Here is a 20,912-nt window from a genome sequence, read left to right as displayed (position 1 = left end):
GAGAGAGAGACGTACGTACACATATTGAAGTAGTCCAAATATCTTTGAGGCCGGAAGTGATCATCATCTTGAGATAAATATAGACAATATATAAGTGGAGAAGATATCCAGATTAATGTTTAGAAGATAAGATCATCACTAGATGCCGTCTAAGGGAAGCAAATTGCGGCCAATTACAATATGATCCCAATACTTCATGCATGATATATCATCAATATTGAAAAAGTCAAGACAAGGATCAAATGGAGTCTGATTTAGCTTAAACCACTCAAGTTTTGGAACTGTACATACAGCTGATATGAGCTGCTGATCATCAATTTGCTGCATGGGAGGATCTCCAGAATTTGAGGCTTTCTTATTTTAGGTTGTTTAAAAATCCAAGCTAATTAAACAAACATTAATATTATTTCTAGAGCTATACTTATATATATACATAGATAAATACTTTAACCACAAAATAATTACACAAAAATAAAAATCTACAAAATAATGTGACTCAATGCAGTTTATCAGATTGTAAATTTACTTTTAGTGTAAAATTGATCTAACGGATCACATAAAATTATGTCAATTTGTGAATTTATTTTTATATAATCTTTTTATGTCTGTAGCAGTTATCTTATAATATATATCGCTAGTATCTGGCCTCTAAATAAAGATAAAAAATCAAGAGATCAGAAGGCAGAGAAGAAAAAGATAGATAAAATAAAAGACCGGAACAAATTATTAAAAAGCCAGTATATATAAATTTTGCAATTACTTTGGCCATGATCATGTTCACCGCCTGGCCTCATATGTAGCTTTGACTTTTGTGTTTCTTTGTTTTGATCATGGCAGAAGGAAGCAGCAGAGGCACACTTTTTCTTATCATAATGCATTAAAAGAGGAAGGTGGTCAACACGGTGTGAAGTACTGCATGTGAAGAGTAATACTCCTCCTCGATCCCGAATGATCAATTGTTTTAATTTACCAAATATCGAAGAAGAAGATGAAAGCAAAAAGCCAACGCTTTAAATTGGTGGTGGGTTGCTCACCCAACTCCTCCAATCCAAAGCCCAGGACATGAAGAACCACATGTTCCATTAAAGGGAACTCCTTAAAATCGCATATTTGTTTATATATATATATGAAAAATTCTATATACCATATTACTGTTAACAAACCGAAACTACTGTTAAGAAACCGAAACTCTCTCGATCGATCCCATGTAAACTGTAGTAATTGTTTTTTTTTGTTTTTTTCTTTGTTGGATTGATCATTATTTTGTGTGTTCGTTCTTAATTTTTGGCTGGTCTCCTTTTCCTTAGTTTCTCAACCAATTTCATTAATATCTCTCTGCATTGATTGCTGGAAGTAAAGCAGTCTTCCATTTTCTGCAAATTAGGTGTGTGTCAGAGAGGGAGAACATTTTCTTGGCGGTCTTTTTTTGCTAGCTTTTAGCTAGCTAGCTGGTGGTCTTTTTTCTTTTCTTTTTTTCTTCTATATATGCGAGAGATATGGCTGTATTTTTCCCTTAAAAAGTTTCAACAACCTCTCAGTACATTTATGGTGGTGCTTTGATCTAATGCTCTAAGAGAGAGAGAGAGAGCGATGGTGCAGTGTCGAGAACCAGTCTGGCCTTAGTAAGTGCTCTTCAATGCTATCTCACCTATAAATCCCTCTCTTATTACTCCCCTTTCGTACAATTCACAGTTCATTCTCACCCCCCCTTCCCCTCCTACTCCTCTCCTCTCTTATTCTTTTGTATGTCCTTTTATATCCCTCATCATCTCTGCTTTCCCATCCTGCAACTCCACTTTCCCTACAATGGTGTCAGGTTAAGATCATCAAGAAACCGAACCCGGGTTTCCTCTCAATGATCCACCATCTTTTCCATTTCGAAAGCTCAGTCTTCTGGGTTTTTCTTCTTTTGGAGTACTTCAGATTCAGACCCTGCATTTTCAGGTATGTTTTCGTAACAGAAGTTTCTTTGTTTTCTTGCTTCGTTCTCTCCAACATCTTTCAGATACCATATTATTATGAGCTCTAAAGCTGGAAATTAACGTGCATTCTCTCTAACGGCTATTTCTTTCAGGTACTACTCCTCCTGAGAAAGTCGTTTCCAGGGAAAAAATCTTCCGAGATAACGGGTTTCCCGGAATCCCCGTGTAGTTTGGGTTGTTGGGTTGACGAAAATAGTATGGAAATATCCACTGCTCTTCTGCTTTTAGCGGCTATCACGGCTTATCTACTATGGTTTACATTCATCTCACGGTCGTTAAAGGGTCCATATGTCTGGCCTCTGTTGGGCAGTCTTCCGGGCTTGATCGAGAACTGTGACCGGTTGCATGACTGGATCTGCGACAACCTCCGCGGGTGTGGCGGCACGTACCAGACCTGCATCTGCGCCGTTCCTTTCCTGGCTCGAAAGCAAGGTCTCGTGACAGTCACGTGCGACCCCAAGAATGTGGAGCACATACTCAAGACCCGCTTTGATAATTACCCCAAGGGACCCACGTGGCAAGCTGTGTTTCATGATCTTCTCGGAGATGGCATCTTCAACTCCGATGGTGACACGTGGCTATTTCAGAGGAAGACTGCCGCACTGGAATTCACCACTAGGACCTTGCGCCAAGCCATGGCTCGATGGGTTAGCCGAGCCATTAAGGAAAGGCTCTGTTCTATACTTGAGTCGGCTGAGCTCGAAGCCAAGTCGGTTGATCTCCAGGACTTGTTGCTCCGTCTCACTTTCGACAACATATGCGGTTTGGCTTTCGGAAAGGATCCGAAGACGTGTGCCCTCGGACTCCCCGAAAATGGCTTCGCACTGGCATTCGATCGAGCCACCGAGGCCTCGCTTCAACGGTTTATTTTGCCCGAGGTACTGTGGAAGTTCAAGAAATGGCTTGGGCTCGGGATGGAAGTCAGCTTGAGCCGAAGCCTAGTACAAATTGAAGAGTATTTATCTAGTGTGATCGATGCACGTAAGCTCGAGTTGCAAAGTCAGCACAAAGACGGGAACCCACACGATGATTTACTCTCAAGGTTCATGAAGAAAAAAGAATCCTACACGGACGCATTCCTCCAACACGTGGCACTCAATTTCATCCTAGCTGGACGTGACACGTCATCAGTAGCTCTGAGTTGGTTCTTTTGGCTGGTGATCCAAAACCCAAGAGTCGAAGAGAAAATCTTACGTGAAATCATCACCGTTCTGATCGAGACACGTGGAAACGACGTGTCAAAATGGTTAGACGAGCCACTAGGGTTTGAAGAAATTGACCGATTGACATACCTAAAAGCCGCGTTATCAGAAACACTACGGCTTTACCCGTCGGTGCCGCAGGACTCAAAGCACGTCGTCGCAGACGATGTGTTGCCGGACGGAACGTTTGTTCCGGCGGGTTCGTCCGTGACCTACTCGATCTACGCAACCGGGAGGATGAGGTCTACGTGGGGGGAAGACTGCATGGAGTTTCGTCCAGAAAGGTGGCTGTCCGCAGACGGAAACAAGTTCATAATGCACGACTCGTACAGATTCGTAGCATTCAACGCAGGCCCCAGAATATGTTTAGGGAAGGATTTAGCATACTTGCAGATGAAGTCGGTCGCGGCGTCGGTGTTACTCCGGCACAAGCTGAAGGTGGTTCCCGGCCACAGGGTGGAGCAGAAGATGTCATTGACGTTGTTCATGAAGTATGGGCTTAAGGTGAACGTGCACCGTAGGGATTTGGAAGGAATTGTGGGAAGCTTGAAAATGGAGACTGTTGCCGTTAAATGCAACGGCGGTAATTCTCGTGAGGAAGATGATGATAAACATGAGGAGGCCGAGGGTGATCGATCATAGTAGCTAGAGTACTGAAATGAAAGGGTAGTTGGGGTTGATTAATGAACTATTTAAGGAGGGGGTGGAGCCCATGAGACTTCTGAGCTGCCAGCTATGATATATTAAAGGGAAACACATGCATTATATGTGGTTTCGATTTTACGTGGGTTTGTTTACCACGAAATTATAAGGACACCAAAAAAAAAACGTGTTTTTACACACACTGTAATATTGTTGAAGAGAGAGAGAGAGAGATAGAGAGGGAGAGATGTTTAGTGGCTGCAACCAGCTTTTATAGCTTGGAGATCATCATCATCATCGTCTTCTATATGTTGTTTGGTTGTTAGATCATGTACGTGACATTAATTGGGTTCATTTATTTATTTGTTCGTTGATCTTCATCATGTATAAGCTCATGTCCTAATTACTTAAGTTTATTATAATTTAAATAACGTTTATATATAGTTTCACTTGAAGTGATATTGAACCATCATGATCAATTATTCATGGGTGGATTAATTCTAGATTCAGCTCTGCAAATTTACAACAAATGCATGCATGTTCTTTCAAGAGCAGCGACTGATTCGCTGCTAATTAAAGAGGCTTATTTGCAAGTTATATATGGAAATTAAGCAACTGAAAAGGGAGGCAAACACCATAAATGCATAATATCAAACTAAAATGTCAGATCATCAGCTCTATCTACCAAAGTTAGAAAGTAGATGTAATGCTTCATGTGTAATATGGAGGCATTTGAAAAGAAAGTTGTAGGTTCGTCAACTAGGGAGATTTTTGAGTTTGTTATAAGGTTGATCCCTTCAATGAAATATACTTTGGGTTCATGGGTGCAAATTACCCATAAGTTTTCTGCTTTAACACAATCTAAATATGAGAGAAAGTGGTATTAATCTGTGAAAAAGGTATTTAAGGACGAACCAGAAGTTGTCAGAGCAAATAAAAGCCTCAAAACTTTGGTATAAAATCTTCTACGGCAGCATCTTAAGCCTCGATTGTCACTGCAGCAGGGTTTTGCCCTTGCAGGTGTTGCTCATGCTTGGTATTGTATCTTTCTTCCGACTCCTCACGCGCCAATCTCCATAGTTACTTGCACCTTAATTTTCCTGCCATTCTTGAAATTTTCTATTCAAGAATTCTTTCTCCAGTCGAAAAGAGGTTCCAGACCAATGTGCCTAGTATGTACAATGCAACAGCCACCTTGAATACATCATCCCAAGAACCTGCAGCAAGAGTTTGGCAAGAATATATGAAAATGAAGCAGACATTTAAGAAGAAAAACAAATCCGACAAGCAAAAGAAGTGGCAAATTGCTACCCTTGCTCCTGCACGCCGTACTTGCGCAATTTCCATCAGGATTTCAACACTTAGAAGGACTCCTGATGGAAGTGGCACCAGTACACAGCAGGACTCCAAAGTTTTTCTCATGAAGTGGGTGTATGTTGTACCTCGTTGGAGTATGTAGCCGGTTGCAGCTGTACCAAAGACACCAGCAAGCACTCCAGCCGTGTTCGACAGTCCCAACAAGACTCCCTGACATGGAAGTTATCAAGGTATTGAAAGAAAAATTACTTTCTAACTTTTATTGTCATTGAAATTCTAAGCTTCAAATAAATTAGTTCAATTGTGAAGAAAAATGAGTTCCAATTTAAATAGTTAAATTCATATCTTCTTATTAGCTTAACCTTTTGGGAGAAATGGGGATTTAACTTAGTTTTAGAGCCTTGATATTTAGTTCAAAGCCCGACAGTAATCTTTACCCTCCCTTTACTTCCAACTATTCCATATGTTGAACCAACTTGTTAAGGGAATCTTGGCCCACACTAAAGGAAGAGTGTTAATTTAAGCTTTTCTGATGATTAGTGATTTAACTAAATGAAAGCAAATAAGTGATTGATTGAAAGACAAGCAAAGAAATATAATAATGTACTGATAATAGTGTTCTGAGAACAGAAAGGAAGACAGAGGGAGGGATGCTCTTGTCCCCTAAACTATGAGATAAAACGTAAAAGTAATGGGGCTATTCAAAATTTGAAATTTGAAATTTGAAATGTCCCTCCTTTTGGCTCCGATAAATTCGTTCTTTACCAGTAACTAAAAGGTATTTTTCATCTATTAATCATTAATAAACATGTTAGTATTGTATCACGGGAGTAATACTTCATAAAGCATAATTGGTATGCAAGTGATATAATTTTTCTGTAGGGCATGGGCATGTATTGCCATTCCAAAAGATGATAGCTTACAGAATAACGAGGTCCAATGTCTTGGTGATTGGAATAGAGACCAGATTGTGAAAATGCATCAGATCCCTGTCAAGGAAAGAATGCTTCAGTCAGGTAGATTATAAAGATCTCTGACAATGGAAATTTGTATCTGATTTACTACTATGCACTGTTTCCAGAACAAATTATGTGAGAGCATAATAACAAGAGGTGCATGCCAGGCCTCCTTTCCATGGTGGCATCCTCCAGAGGTCATGAAGTTGCACCTGAATGCCATGTGGGACTTGGTTGTCTGGTTCTTTGAATGGTGTGAGCTAAATTTGCATAAGCATGGACACTTGTTTTTGGATATATTTACATGATGTCATCTTCAGAGGTCATGAAGTTGCACCCAAATGCCACGTGGGACTTGGTTGTAGTTTTAGCTCAAAAGATGCCCCAAAAAAAAAAATAGTTGCATTAAAATTTGTATAAGCAAGGACACTTGTTTTCAGATCTCTATTTGGATAGCTCCAACAATTTTATAAGAAGGGCCATGAAGACTAGCTATGGACGCCAAAGAATGACAGAAGTTCACATGTTTTCATTTAAAAACAAATGCATCTTGACGGCCAAACAATCATAACGTTGCTTCATCAAAGCCTATACAATCCATCAAGGAGATATGTGATCTACTCATGCCAGTATATGTCACCACACACTACCTACAACTTATTACTTACCTAAGCCCTTCTACTATAGTGGCTAAAACTAACAAAAATACCTCAAAATGTTGCTTATTTGCCGCATCAAATATGTGATTAGGACCGATTCACAATTGAAATGTCTGCATACATTCAGTAAACCCTGTTTCTAATGTTCATGAAGTACTGACAATATTTTCTAGTTGTACCAACAAAAATAATTGAGGTCAACTTTGAAATTTTCCTTAAAAAGCATGGCTTTTACAGCTTAAAGTTTAATAGATATATTAGGGAAAGAAAAAACTATATTAAAAAAAGAAGTGGAGCCCAATGCATTTTGCAAACCCTTGAACAACTGAGAGATGGAAGCAGAGAAAGAGAGAAAAGAAGAAAGGAATAAGAAGTTAAGAACAATAAGAAATAAAAAAGGAAGGGGGGAAAGGAAATGTGAACTACTTCAGAGAGATTTTTTTTTCAACAATTGTTTTGTTCAGGTAAATACCATGTATGTATGTATATAACTACATTCTATGGTAATTCTAAACCACTTCCATCTTTCAAAATCCATCTTTAAACCTTCATGCGATTCAGAATAAAATTAAATCTTCATATGTTCCACTCCCCTTTGATGTACACATGTTAAGTGAAACATGAAATTGAGTAATGATAGAGACTTTCACAACTTTTTTGCAATGTTGTATTAAATGGGGGGCATTTTTGTAATAAATGATAATCTTAAAATCTGTTTTACAAAAACATCTTCCATCTAAAACAAAATTGTAAAAAAGTTGTAAAAAATGATTGTCTTTACCATTTTCCTAGGAAATTTAGCTCTTAGTTGCCCCTTAGAAAGAGTGGAAACAAAGCTATTTGCTTTCTAAATCTACGAACACAACTGTTTTGCTGCCTCTTTCATGAAGCTTTTAAAGTCCCATTGAAGGCTAAATTGGGTGTGTCAAAAGACATTTGAGAGAATCGATTTATTAATTACATATGAGAAAACTTTTTTTGGTCATACTTCAATTCTTTTTTAAGGTCCTTATTAGTGAATAGATGATGGCATTGACATAAATTGTTGACAAATGATGAATTTGAACTTGGTATACTTTATCGAGAATGAATTGCACCCACTAATTGAAAATCCTGGCTCCACCCTGAGCTAGGATAATAATGATTTTAAACTAGCTCAAACCTGACTGCACGCCATGCATAGCACAGCCATCGCAGGTGTCCTAACATGGCTCAGCTGCGTAAGAAAGAAGGCTGGGCCCAAAAACCCAATTGATTGCATGATCTGCAAAAATCAAAAGGATTGAAGCAGGATTATATTCCAGCAAGTGAAATAAGAGAAGCATTGATTATATCTATACTGCCCAATAAACGTTATAATAATTGATCAAAAGGGTCATCCATTTCATCTTGAAAAGACTGCAACTAGTACATTTGAAACACTATTCCACAGTTACCTGTAAATGCATGCTGGCATATTTGGTATCAAGTACTATATCTAGAAGTTCACCCATCTATCAGTAAAGATCATCTTTCGGAGAACTTGCAGTTTAATTGATATTAGGACTGTGACTAGAAGGTTATGCCGGAATGGTTGCTTAGTAATACCATCTGGACACTAGCCATATGGACAAGACCGTTGTAAGTAAATAATAATTGTGGTACAAGGTACAGGCTACCAAGGCTCAAAAGAAATCACCATAAGAATCGACCATACGATTCTGTGTTTGTGTGTGTCTGTGTACTGTCAATCTATGAATATTGATATGGTTTTACACTCAATGTTACACGACTAACATTTTCAAATTCAGACAAATATTGAATCTTGCCTTACGAACTGCTGTTATGGAAAGACCTCTGCTCACAAGTGTGTCTGCAATCCATCCTCCTATATTAGCAAAAGCAGCCATAGTCAACCATGGCAAGACACACAATAGCCCAGACTCGGTAAGGTTGAAATTCAAAACCTGCAAAAACAACCAAGATTAGAAAAGACATGAATAATTTGCTTTTTGGTATAGGCATCATACTGTTAACATGGCCCATATATGATGAAATCATAATTCATGGTTATCCATCAACTCATATTTAAAAAATTAACAAGCTATTGAACATCTCTGTTTCATCAAGCCTCAAAGGATACAAGAGCCAAACAGAAGTAAGATTTATTGTACACAACAAGCAGTTTCCAAGAAGAATAAGTCACCCCAGTCCTTTCTAACTTTGCGATGACAAGTTAGATTCTAAATTTCATTTTTCTCTTTATAAAGAACTGGACTATTACTTTTTGACTATTTATGGAAACTTGTGAGCTTGTAAGATTTTGGTAATGCAAATGCAACAATCCAACGTCACGGTAAAGGGTAGTTTGAATATCATTTGAAAGTAGCCTTGTTAGTTTAAAATGGCTTGGTATGGCATCAAAAGCAATGCAAGGCAACCATTATTAATCAAAGACTACAGAACTGATTTCAACTTGAAGGAAGTCAGTCTCGAAACAAAACACTAATAGTAGCAGACAGCAATGCTGATGAAATTCGTCACAGGTGAAGAAATCAATTGAACATCTGTTTTCAGATTTCTGCACATCAAACTTTATATATCCATATAGAAGATAGACAAGTTGTGATATTATTGACAGATATGTACATAGATCACAGAATTGCAACGATGGTTAAAGTACCTGGTTGTAGTAAGTAGGCATCCATGTCAATAAAATGAATGTTCCCCAATTATGGCAGAAATGGGAGATTATAAGAGCCCACACGGGTGCTTTTGATAAAATCAGTTTCCAAGGAATGACTGAAACAGGTTCCTTCGATACGCTGCCACCCAAGATAAGCCTTTTTTCCTCCACACTAAGTTCTGGGTCTTCTTTGGGTGAGCTATATGCCTGGGAAGAAATTTCAAAAAATAAAATTATCAGAAAGAATGGTAGAGTTTTGTTATATGGCATGAATTCTGAAATTCAAATAAAAAATACCAATTATGTCACCTGCAACCTAAAACAGGATTTTCTTTATTTTTTTGTGGGGAAGAGGAAGAAGCAAGGGGGTGATGACAATGTTTGTTTTCCATTGGAGAAAAGCTGAAGAAAACAAATCTTACTTTACTTATCCATAATGCAAACCAGATACTTCCAAGAGAGCCAAATGAGTAAAACACTGATGGCCACCCAAAGTTGTGGATAAGAACAGGAGAGACGGCCAACCCTGCGACAGAACCAAGATACATGCCACTGTATACTAGTGCAAGTGCTCTGCTTCTCTCTGAAACCGGAATCCACTTAGAAAGCATATTATTCATTGCAGGCATAGCAACACCCTGTGAAGAGAGCAATCACTTTTAGGAACATAATTCTTTACCTATACAAATAAAAGAACTAAGGGAAAAAAACTTTCTCTACTAGAGAAGCTTATGTACAACATAACTATAAGGAGAACTTCAACCTGCGATATATTACTGAAAATAGTTAGAAAACGTACAATATTCTGAGCTGCAAAATCAGTATACCAGATCTAAAGTTGTAAAAGGATGTACATGCCCCCTTGTAGATATGAGTTTTTAACTTTTCGTACTTCATCATTATATGATTAATTTTATTTTTAAGTTTTTAATGTGTCCTTAATTTGCTCTTCTGGCAGTATAACATGCATATGTCTGTCTTTCATACTACAGATCACTTGCAAAGCGGGGATAGACATTCATAAAGCAGAAAGAAAGTTGCATGATTGACCACAAGATTTAAAATCTAACACGTGTAGCCAAGTCAATGATATCAGAAACAGAGACATGTATGGGAATATACCAACCTCGCCAATTCCCATAAAAGCACGCATGATAAGCAAAAATGGAAGCCCGATTTTTGCTGCAATAGGTGTCAAAATTGTAGCTACAGACCACCAGACCACTCCAAAAGCCAATACTAGCTTCCCACCAATTTTATCTGCCCATATGCCTCCAACAATCTGTATGCCAGAAAAGTACAAAACAATTATGGTTATGTTCAAAAAATGCAAATAGAATTTCTCACCGAAGTGGTAATACACACACACATGTAGTTTGTAGACCAAAAGTTGTACTAGTGCCAAGTCATATAGATTAAATCTCATCCATCAAAACCATAAATTTTAATGTAGAAACTACCTCCATGGTGATGCACTTATCAGGAGATAGATAAACAGTCGACCACATTACCATATAATGTCAAAGTACTCCAGGTAAACTATGTCAAACCTGAGTAAGTAGGTAGCCCCAGAAAAAGGAGGACTGAATTAATCCGACTGTTGCACTGTTCCAATTAAACTCCTTCGACATTGGAAGTATAGCAATGCTCATGTTAACCTACAGTGAAAACTAAAATTAGCTAGCAATAAAAAGCATTACCTATATGACAAACATGTTGCTACAGCTAGTAGGCAACTTGGAGATATTGCAATGCTCATGTTCACCAAGACGAGAACGGTCTAGGTTTCCACAATTTATACTTAAAAGGTTCTAGAAATATGCAACATGGGAAAACTGATATGAAGTCCAATATCCATGAGAATACAGATGTGGCATATGACGAAATGTAACAGAAAGACATAAAAATACTCACACGGTCCATGTTGCACAATAGAAATGCGGAAAAACAAAGCAGTACAATCACCCAACGCTTGGGAAACTGCTCCCACCAAGGAGATACTTTCTGCACATTTCCTTCTGCTAAAACAGCTTCACTTGCATTTGTTATTTCGTTCTCCTCGGACTTGAAATAGGCACAGGTCCCTTTTGATCTCTTAACATGCTCAGAATCTCCACTAAATGTATTCCGCTCTCTTGGTTGAATCGGACTGCTCCAAGCAGAATCTGAAGAAAGAGAGCATCGACACTGTCCACAGATTCTTTGCTGATCTTTGAGGCCCCAAATTGTTGGGAAGGGAAATGAACAAGCATGCTTCCCTTCATCATGCAATGTTCCTGACTTTGGAATTTTCCTGTCTGAGGGAGCCTGAGCATGAAGAAATGATCCATACAAGCATCTAGATACAGAAATTTTTTTACGCAGACTGCCCAAGTGTTGGTAGAACATATTCCCATGTCCATGTTGGGGTATAGCAAGAGCAACACCTGTACGCCCTCCTCTCTGACGTGAAATTACATGTTCACTTTGACAAAATTTTCCTGCCAACATTGGAGCCTCTAGTACATCATAAAGAAGAGAAATTACATATCATGTACGATCTGGTAAATTTTTCAATGAACAAACGTCTAAGGAAATTATTACACATGAATCTAAACAGGAAATTTCCTCAACTTGTCTAATTCAATGAGTTTGCAATATCAAAATATAGAAGGTTGCTAGTTTTGCACAAAGTCAACTAAAAACAAATTTCTGACAATATCAATGAAAACAATCAAACAAACAATCATGCTTCAAATGTATTCTTAAGATTTGCCAGAGAGTTTTGGGCCTACACTAGAGTTGGATTCCACAGAGCTTCTGGTAAGGAAAGAACCAATAATTTTTCAGAGCAGATCAACTTCAAATCCATTTAATCAATCAACCAGCTAAACATCCTCCCAGCCACCGTCCCCAAAACAAAGATGTACAAAAAAAAATATTATTGTTAGAAGAACTGATTTAATTGCATTGCAAGGGGCAGAGCTACAGTCATGTGAATGGCAGCAATTGTCCCCACTGAAATTACAAATACATCAGGGTTGACTTGGAATGTTTGAAATAATTATGGGATAGTTCAAATTGTCAAAACTGAAGGAAGATTGATAAATTCAGGAGATTTGATTCAAAGTTGTTATGACAGAAAATAGGTAGGGGATTGATTACGAACAACTTCTAAGCAAAAGATCGCTTACAGTCTAAAGTCTAAGGGGCTGAAATTCAAAGGTGGTGTTTAATGTAAACAATAAAATATAACAATTTTTTTTCTTAAAAAACCTAGGAAGTAAATTTAAAATCAATTACTAAATTAAGTTGCATATTTTGCACATTAAACTATTCACCTCAATGTAAAAATAAAAAATAAAAAAAGGTGTGAAATTAATGTTGTCTGGCAGCATCTAATGATATGATTAATTGTTAATGGTTAGCACTGTATCAAAGTTTTTAGTTTAGCATTTCTCTTTGTATAGAAGTTCTAGTAAAATATAATGAACGAAGAAAAATATTAAGGACCTCCAGAGATGAAAAAATCTAAACCATATAATTGAAAGTAATGCAATAAATTCTAAGATTATAGAGTTACAGCAGAATATTGACCGACGTCACTCGAAGAAAATCTCCACACTCTGCCGCTGTGCATATATGCAATTCATCTACTTTTATCAATTAATTTAAAAGAGATGGGATTGCACGCAGTTAGAAAAGGAGCTAAAAAAAGGCCTAACTTGAAAAGCTCTTTAAATTCACAAATAAAATTTGGCAGAGAAAAGTCAGTGGCAAATAAAATTCTACGGAAAAAAGATGCTATCAACACCGAGGCCGTAGTAGCAAGGAAGATCAGCACAAAAATCGTATGGAGACTAGTTTTTAGCTCAATTCCACAACGAAGGAATATTGATACAACCCTACTCTGCTCTCTTCCATTCAGATCAAAATCCAATTCAATGTTCCACAGGCAAAATCAATTCCAAAAACATTATGAAGGGAAAGAAGGCAGGAAGGATGCGATGGATTCACGCCCTCTAAACACGAATTCCGATAAGTTCTCACAAAATGCAGCAGCTAAAGAACTCGCTCAGACCAGTTAAAATTTATACAAGCATACACACTCCAAGCAAAAAAAAAAGGAGAAGAAACCAAAATAAAAATAAATTCAATACTGTTTCATCCAAAGGAAAAAAACAAAAAGAAGACAGCAGCAAAAGTTCAAACTACCGGTATCTGAGCCGATAAACGTACCGAAATTCCGGTTCGAAATTAAACCGCCGATGGCCATTTCTTTTAGGAAAAAGCTCTTGATACCATTTCACAGCCAGGGAGCAAGCCTCATATGTCGGAACACGACGTTCAGCTTCCGCTGCTCAATCTAGTCTCAGAGATAGACCAGAGTGGATAAACCAGAGAGAGAGATTCATACGAATTTTGTGGAATCTTTTAATATTTTTTTTCAAAAGCGGGAAATAAATCTCGTTCTCATTATATACGTGGAAAAGGAGGGTCGAGAGACTGACACGTGGCACATCATCCTCGTTTTGATAGCTTCCCGAATTGTATGAAGACAAAACGATCCAAATTGCCCCTCCATGTGGGACGCCTCTACCGACGCGTGACTCGTGTTATTAGTTGTAAATAGAGGGTGAGGGAATGGGTACTTTCGGGAAAATAAAATGAGGGGAATCCTAGCCGTTGCAATCACGACAGCATAAAAGCTTAGCGTTTGATAAATATTTTTTTAGTATTTATTTCCTAACCACGCGTTTAAAATCATTCGTGGAATACTCGCATCTTGACACGTGGCAAGCTCGCATTTGTGATTTTTAGATCATAATTCTGTTTTATTCAATAAAAAAGGGTTCCATGTGGGTGTTTGTTTGCTAACAAGCCGCTTTGAAAAGCAAAATTAACACTCTGCCCCCTAAACGGATTAAGGTTCTCACAAGTTTGAACATCAATTATTCCAATTTGAGTGTCTTAAATGTGAGAAAAATATATATCTAAAGTGGATTTTATAATATTTATTATTGTCCCAACATTAAAATGAATAAAAAATAATATAGAACCTACTTTATATGGTTATTTCTCTACTATTTAAAGTCTTCAAGTTCGGACAATAACTCAATAAACCATGTGATAAGCTTCCTAGAGTCAATTTTCATGGTGGAGATAGAGTTTCACCTCACATATTAATCGTAGTTATAAAAAAAAAATACATCACGGTATGGAAAACTTTTAGACTTAAAGGGATGATTAGGGAATTAGATGAATTGATAATTTTATGAATAGTAATAAAATGATTTATGAATAGCAATGAAATAATTTGAGTTAAATATTTATCGATGAATAATTTTGTTTGCATTCCCCTACTTGGAGACTCCCCGCACACGTCGTACATAGCCTAGAGAGTGAGTCGAGCCGTTTCACTTAGATGAAAAATGCTGAGATAATTCTTCCCCTTTTGTTCCCTTCAAATCCCCTTTGCCCTTCGAAACCCCTTTATCCTAAGAAATCCCCTTCCTCCCTACCTCTAGAGCTTCCTCCTTAACTATTTTATCATCCACAAATTTCACTTCTTCCCATTTCTGTTATGGCCTATGAGCCTTTTGGTTGGTTATTGGGGCTTATCTAATATAAGGCCTTGTGTGGGTTTAGTCTATTTATTTTATGTTTGAATTTGTCTAAGAGTGGTATGAGTCCGAGTCTTTAGGGTTATTGTTAGTGGTCTGAGTCTATTGGGATAAGTGGAATAAATCGTGAAGAAGTGTTGCGAGTAGTGGATTGTTAGTTGCTTAAATTTAGTGAGTATTTTCGGGTGTTGTTAGTTATAATGTTTATTTATATTCTCATGATTAATAAAAAGGAATCATAATATTTTCTAGAATTTATGTATTGGAGGGCTTCGCCCCCTCGAAGTGGCTGATTATCTAGCTCTCTTTATCAAGTACCTTACAAGTGGTATCCAGAGCAGCAGTCTATGGCTGACAGACAGGGCCACAATACTCGTTTTTTTCAACTGGCTGAATCGGTGGCATCATTACGTACCACCCAGGAGACTCAAAACCAGCATCAACAAGTATTGCAGCAAGCAATGGATGGATTAGCACAAGAACTGCAACTTGTTGTGGCTAATATGGAGACATTGGTCTGTGCAAAGGGGAAGTCAAAGGATGATTCAACTTTAGGCTCGAATTCACATGGGAACCCACTGTTTCAGGAGCAAGGAGGCATTCAAACTAGGGCGATTCATCTGGAATCTCCTAAGTTTAATGGAGAAGATCCTAATGGATGGATCTATCATGCACAATAATTTTTTACATACCATCAAACCAACCCCCTACCATAGGATTTGGAATCATCTAGTGGAATTACTAGCTGGGAAGGGTTCACTAAAACTCTCCTCACATGGTTTGGCCCTATTATGTTTGATGATCCTATGGAGGCTATTACTCGGTTGTGGCAGACTACAACTGTGGAGGCCTATAAAACAGAATTTTGAGATCCTATCTAACCAACTCAAAGGGTCAGTTGCTTCTTGAGAGGGTTATGTGAGGATATCTATTTTATGGTACGTATGCTTAATCCCTCGAATCTCATCATGGCTTTCGGTATGGCTAAGATGTAGAAGAAAAATGTTGCTGCATTTTGCTGAACCAACTGTTTCGGTTCTGCTCATACTTGGCCTATTGTTACTTTGCCTTCAACCTCGGAGAAAATTATACTTCCAGTTCAAAGATTGTCCCCAATACAAATGAAGGAGAGAAGAGAACATGGACTCTGTTATAACTGTGATGAAAAATGGGGGTCGAGTCATAAATAAAAATCCGCTCGCCTCTTTCTTATGGAATGCACTAAGCCCAACAAAGATAAGGAGCTCCAGCCCATCACAGAACCTCTCTATTTGGGAGATACATCTAATTCTGGTGCCACAAAAACTGAAAAGGCTAAGCAACTACCGGGTATCTTAATCATTGCATTATCTGGGTCTCCTAGCTCTAAAGACTAAAACCATGCGCATTTTGGGTAAGGTCTGTGGCTGTCTAGTGGTGATTCTTTTAGATACTAGCAGTACTCACTGCTTCATGGATCCATCTATTAAGCATCGACCTCACCTACAATAAAGACCAACAGAGGGACTTCAAGTTAAGGTGGCCAACGGAGACACATTATTAAGTGACGGGAGGTGCTCTAATATTCCATTTATTATGCAGGTAATACTTATCACACTGATTTTTACATCTTGACATTGGGTGGTTGTGATATTGTATTAGGTATCCAATGGCTTAGTACATTAGGCCCTGTCTTGTGGGATTTTGACAAATTACGAATGGAATTTACTATGTTTGGGCGTGAGAGTGTTTTAGAGGGACAAATTATTTATTGGGCAATCAAAAGCTCTTAAAAATCAATTACTACATTTGGTTCATAGCAACCCTTAAGTTGGGCACTCAGGTTTGCATAAAACTTTACATCAAGCTAAAGTAAATTTTCATTGGAAGGGTATGAAAAGAGATGTTAAATTTTTTATTAAAGAGTGTAAAGTTTTTCAAAAGAATAAAGTTGATACTCCCCACTCAGCATGTTTACTTCAGCCATTGCCTATTCCTGAAAAGGTATGGTCTGATATCTCCCTAGATTTCATTGAAGGATTGCCCCTTTCCCATGGGTTCAATGTGATTTTCGTGATTGTGGATCGTTTTAGTAAATATGCCCATTTCATTCCAGTGTCTCGCCATTATACAACTCTTAAAATAGCTCAGTTATTTATTGCCACTGTTTTTAAATTGCATGGGATGCCTAATTCGATTGTAAGTGACAGAGACCCTACCATTACAAGTTAATTTTGGAGGGAATTATTCAAGTTACAAGGAACTAAGCTTAAATTTAGCTCAACCTACCATCCCCAAACATATGGCCAAACTGAGGTAGTAAACAAATGTGTGGAACATTACTTGAGGTATTTTTTAGGAGACAAATCAAGGAAGTGGTCTAAGTGATTGCCTATGGCAGAATGGTGGTATAATACGAATAAGCACGCCTCAACAAAACTCACACCATTTGAAGTGGTTTACGGGTACTCACCACCGCCCTTGTTGGCTTATACTTCGGGTACATCGTCTGTGCAGTCCATGGAAGAAGCCCTCAGATCTCGAGATTTAATATTGCGACGGTTACGAGAAAATCTGCACATTGCACAGGAGAGGATGAAGGGATTTGCAGATCTTAAGAGAACTAAAAGAAGTTTTGAAGTAGGAGATATGGTTTACCTGCACCTTCAACCATATAAGCAACAATCGGTTGTTCAATGACGAAATTTGAAACTTTGAGCCAGATTTTTCAGACCCTTCAAGGTTTTGGAGCGGATTGGTAGTGTGGCTTATTGATTGAATATTCCTCCTAGTTCTCTAGAGCAACGTGGGTTCCATGTGTCCTGTTTGAAGAAGAAGCTAGGGCATAAAAATGTGTTAAGCCGTACCCTTCCTCCATGTGAGGACGATAGAGCCTTCAAAACAAAACCTGAAGAGATTTTACAATGCAAAATGCGCAAGAAAGGACGCAAGGCAGTGAGCTAGTTGCTGGTCAAATGGAAAGGGCTAGGGGTTGATGAAGATTCATGGGTGGAGTACGAGAAGCTGTTGAAAGACTTTTTAGACCTTAAGGGCAAGGTCTTCTGATGGGGGAGGGATTGTTATGGTCCTGTGGGCCTTTTGGCTGGTTATTGGGTCTTATCTGATGTAAGGCCTTGTGTGGGCTTAGTCTATTTATTTTATGCTTGAATTTGTCTAAGTAAGAGTGTTATGAGTCCAAGTCTTTAGGGTTATTGTTAGTGGTCTGAGTCCGTTGGGATAAGTGGAATAAACTGTGAAAAAGTGTTGCAAGTAATGGGTTGTTAGTTTCTTAAATTCAATGAGTATGTTCGGGTGTTGTTAGTTGTAATGTTTATTTATATTCTCATGATTAATGAAAAGGAATCAGAGTATTTTCCAGAATTTATGTGTTAGAGGACTTAGCCCCCTCGAAGTGGCTGATTATCTAGCTCTCTTTATCAAGCACCTTACAAGAATGTTATGATCATGAGGGTTAAATGTTTAATCAAATTAGTATCCAACTAAGACTTTTGGATCAATGGTTGAGTTTTTAACAATTTCTCTTTCCGTTGGTTTTTTAGGGCGTTTCCTCTTCAATCAGAAACACTAACATCAGCCGGTAAAAGGGTCATTGGAATTTTCTCTTAGCAAATTGAGTAGAAATTGTAAGACACCAAGGTTTCATTTGTGTTTTCTCACATATTCTAAGAAATTAGTCAGATGGAGTGCAATTTGTTTATTGTTTACTTCCAGTTTACTGGTACTGCATAGATCTTGTATGTGCAGTGTGTATAAAATCATAAAACTTTGTTGAACTTTTGGCCTGGAAAATTGAATATACCTATGCCACTTTTGTTTATTTATTTTTGCTTAATTTAGCGTATAACTCATTATGCGCTATTTGTTTCTGGAAGAAAGTGGTGAAGGATAAGAATTTTCTGGGAATATGTGGTTGAATTGGAGCATGAGATTGAAGTAGATGGATTCCAAGAAATTTTTAAGTCCATTTCAGAGAAAATTTCGCTATCTTGAAGGAAGATGGATGCAGGGTCATTATTGTAATTAAAAAAATAGTAAAATGAAAGAAATGCCCAAGAGTGCGTGGATAGGGACTATCCCTAAACAGACTGTTTTTAATATAATTTTTGTTTTAAGATTTGAAAACATTGAATTATTTTTTATTTTTATTTAAAAGTTTAAGAATTTTAACTCAAAAAAAGCTAAAATTCAGATTTAAACTTGGCAGTGGCTAGAATGCTCTAAAAGCATTGGCAATGACCTAGCCAAATGCCATTGCAAGTCTAAATTTTAGCTATATGTGAGAAAAAGCCTCCACATTGGACTAGCCAAAGGTCCAAAGTTCAACACTTGAGCTACAATAATTCTTGGGTGCTCTCTAAACTTGGCAAGTTACTGTTCACACTTGAAATGTATATTTTATTGTTTCATCTACCTCCCGCTCTATCTTTCCCTTGTTCTTCTCTCTTTCTTCATCCCGAAGTTGCCAATTTCCCTCTTCTTTCCTTTCTTCATCTCGAAAGCTCCCACCTTGCAGGCTTTTCTTCAACCCACAAGTCCTCCTCTCCATCGATCATCCATGTTGTCGTTGTCTTCCAGCCCAAACAATAATCTCTCTTCCTCACTCCTCTCTCCATCTTCTCTGTGTAGGCTTTCCTGTCCCTCTTCTCTTTCTATTTTCTCACATTCACATAGACCTTGACTACGAGAAGTCATGCCTCAAGTCGATGAAGCTTTGTTGAAATCTCTATGTCATTTTATTTTATTTTATTTTATTTGTAGTTTTAAGTTTTTCCTATAACCAAAGCAGGAGTGACAGTCCCAATTTGGTGAGATTTTTTTTCCCTTTTTGTTTTCATTTTCTCATTCCCTCTGTTTCTTCTTTAGATTCAGAGTCTTCTCTGCCTCTCTCTGGCTTGTAGTATTATCACGGTAACCCTCGCAACATTTTCAGTTGACCCAAAAGAAATAAACTACTTCTCTCCTTTGCTAATCTCTATTATTGTGTAAATATCATTTCATTCCCCAAATATCATTTTAAACCTTCCTGCATTTCAGCTTCTATGAAGGATTTTGTTAAACAGTCCTGGAACTCATAGTTCAGGTCTCTCATTTCTTTTGCTTTTATGTTATTTCTCTTGTTCTTGGTTGAGATGTATAAAGTTATAGTTTTGTTGTTGCCTTATTTTAACAATGGCCTTATGGCTGAAGTTGGATCCTCAAGCGTCGGAGTTGTGGAGATTTATGGATAATCTCATGAGTTCATTTTACCCTTTACGTTGATTGAGTTAGTGGCTGAAGCAGAAGTTTGGTTAATAGTTGTTCATCTTCTAATTGACTCTTGTAAAGCAAATCTTCTGTAAGTTGTGGTTGGTTTGTTTGAAAATATAGATGAAAAATAAGTTAAAATTGATTGTCAAATATTGAATTTTCAATTTGTACTAAGGTTTGCTTTCACCTTCAAGAGGGCTGTTATATGAAGAAAAAAATATGTATATTGAATTTTCAAGTTTTTGGATAGTAGAGAAAAATCCTTTACTTGCGAATACTAAGCTTATTGTTTAGCTGGCCCTTTAGATTATTCACATGCAGTTTATAAGTTGTTTCAGTTTCCATGATTTAGCTGTCATTTTCAGAAGCAAGGAGAAGATGGTGGAAGATATGAAGAAACAGCTTGGCAAAACTCTGTTTGGTGATTTTAGATAAGAGTAATGTTGTACTCCATACTCTCATTCTATTTTCATCTCACTATGTAAGATGTGACATATTTGTCATTAGTAGATGATAAATAATCATCCAATAGTGATAAATGTATCACATTTTACATAATAGGATGAGAGTACGATGGTAGTTTGGAGTGAAAAATGTAGTTAGAACTTTGTCCTTTTCCAATGAAGTGTGTCATCATGT

General features: G+C 37.6%; 2 protein-coding genes across 4 annotated transcripts; one reads left to right on the top strand and one right to left on the bottom strand.

The window, feature by feature from the left end:
• Positions 1 to 1,476: 1,476 nt before the first annotated feature.
• LOC109021535 (cytochrome P450 86A8) lies at positions 1,477 to 4,132 on the top strand. The gene is made up of 2 exons (XM_019004185.2): positions 1,477 to 1,944; positions 2,075 to 4,132. Exon 2 carries the CDS (start codon positions 2,180 to 2,182, stop codon positions 3,824 to 3,826), a length of 1,647 nt encoding a protein of 548 aa, XP_018859730.2. The 5' UTR covers positions 1,477 to 1,944; positions 2,075 to 2,179; the 3' UTR covers positions 3,827 to 4,132.
• Positions 4,133 to 4,524: 392 nt separating this feature from the next.
• LOC109021529 (ascorbate transporter, chloroplastic-like) lies at positions 4,525 to 13,842 on the bottom strand. Of its 3 annotated transcripts, none has more exons than XM_035691999.1 (11): positions 13,642 to 13,842; positions 11,338 to 11,921; positions 10,974 to 11,081; positions 10,550 to 10,705; positions 9,846 to 10,061; positions 9,421 to 9,630; positions 8,567 to 8,704; positions 7,921 to 8,022; positions 6,067 to 6,132; positions 5,269 to 5,353; positions 4,525 to 5,043 (listed from the first exon to the last, which is right to left on the bottom strand). In XM_035691999.1, the coding sequence occupies exons 1-11, from the start codon at positions 13,676 to 13,678 to the stop codon at positions 4,946 to 4,948; spliced, it is 1,800 nt and encodes a 599-aa protein (XP_035547892.1). In that variant the 5' UTR covers positions 13,679 to 13,842; the 3' UTR covers positions 4,525 to 4,945. The 3 variants fall into 3 exon arrangements, with proteins under 3 accessions (XP_035547892.1, XP_035547893.1, XP_035547894.1); XM_035692000.1 differs by having other exon boundaries at positions 11,338 to 11,903; XM_035692001.1 differs by lacking the exons at positions 4,525 to 5,043; positions 5,269 to 5,353; positions 6,067 to 6,132; positions 7,921 to 8,022 and adding an exon at positions 8,174 to 8,355 and having other exon boundaries at positions 8,535 to 8,704.
• Between the last annotated feature and the right edge of the window lie 7,070 nt (positions 13,843 to 20,912).

The sequence above is a fragment of the Juglans regia genome, chromosome 7, assembly GCF_001411555.2.
Source record: "Juglans regia cultivar Chandler chromosome 7, Walnut 2.0, whole genome shotgun sequence".
In the NCBI taxonomy this organism is placed as follows: Eukaryota; Viridiplantae; Streptophyta; class Magnoliopsida; order Fagales; family Juglandaceae; genus Juglans; species Juglans regia.
Note: the sequence above shows the minus strand (reverse complement) of the source record. Positions and strands in the feature narration are given on the sequence as shown.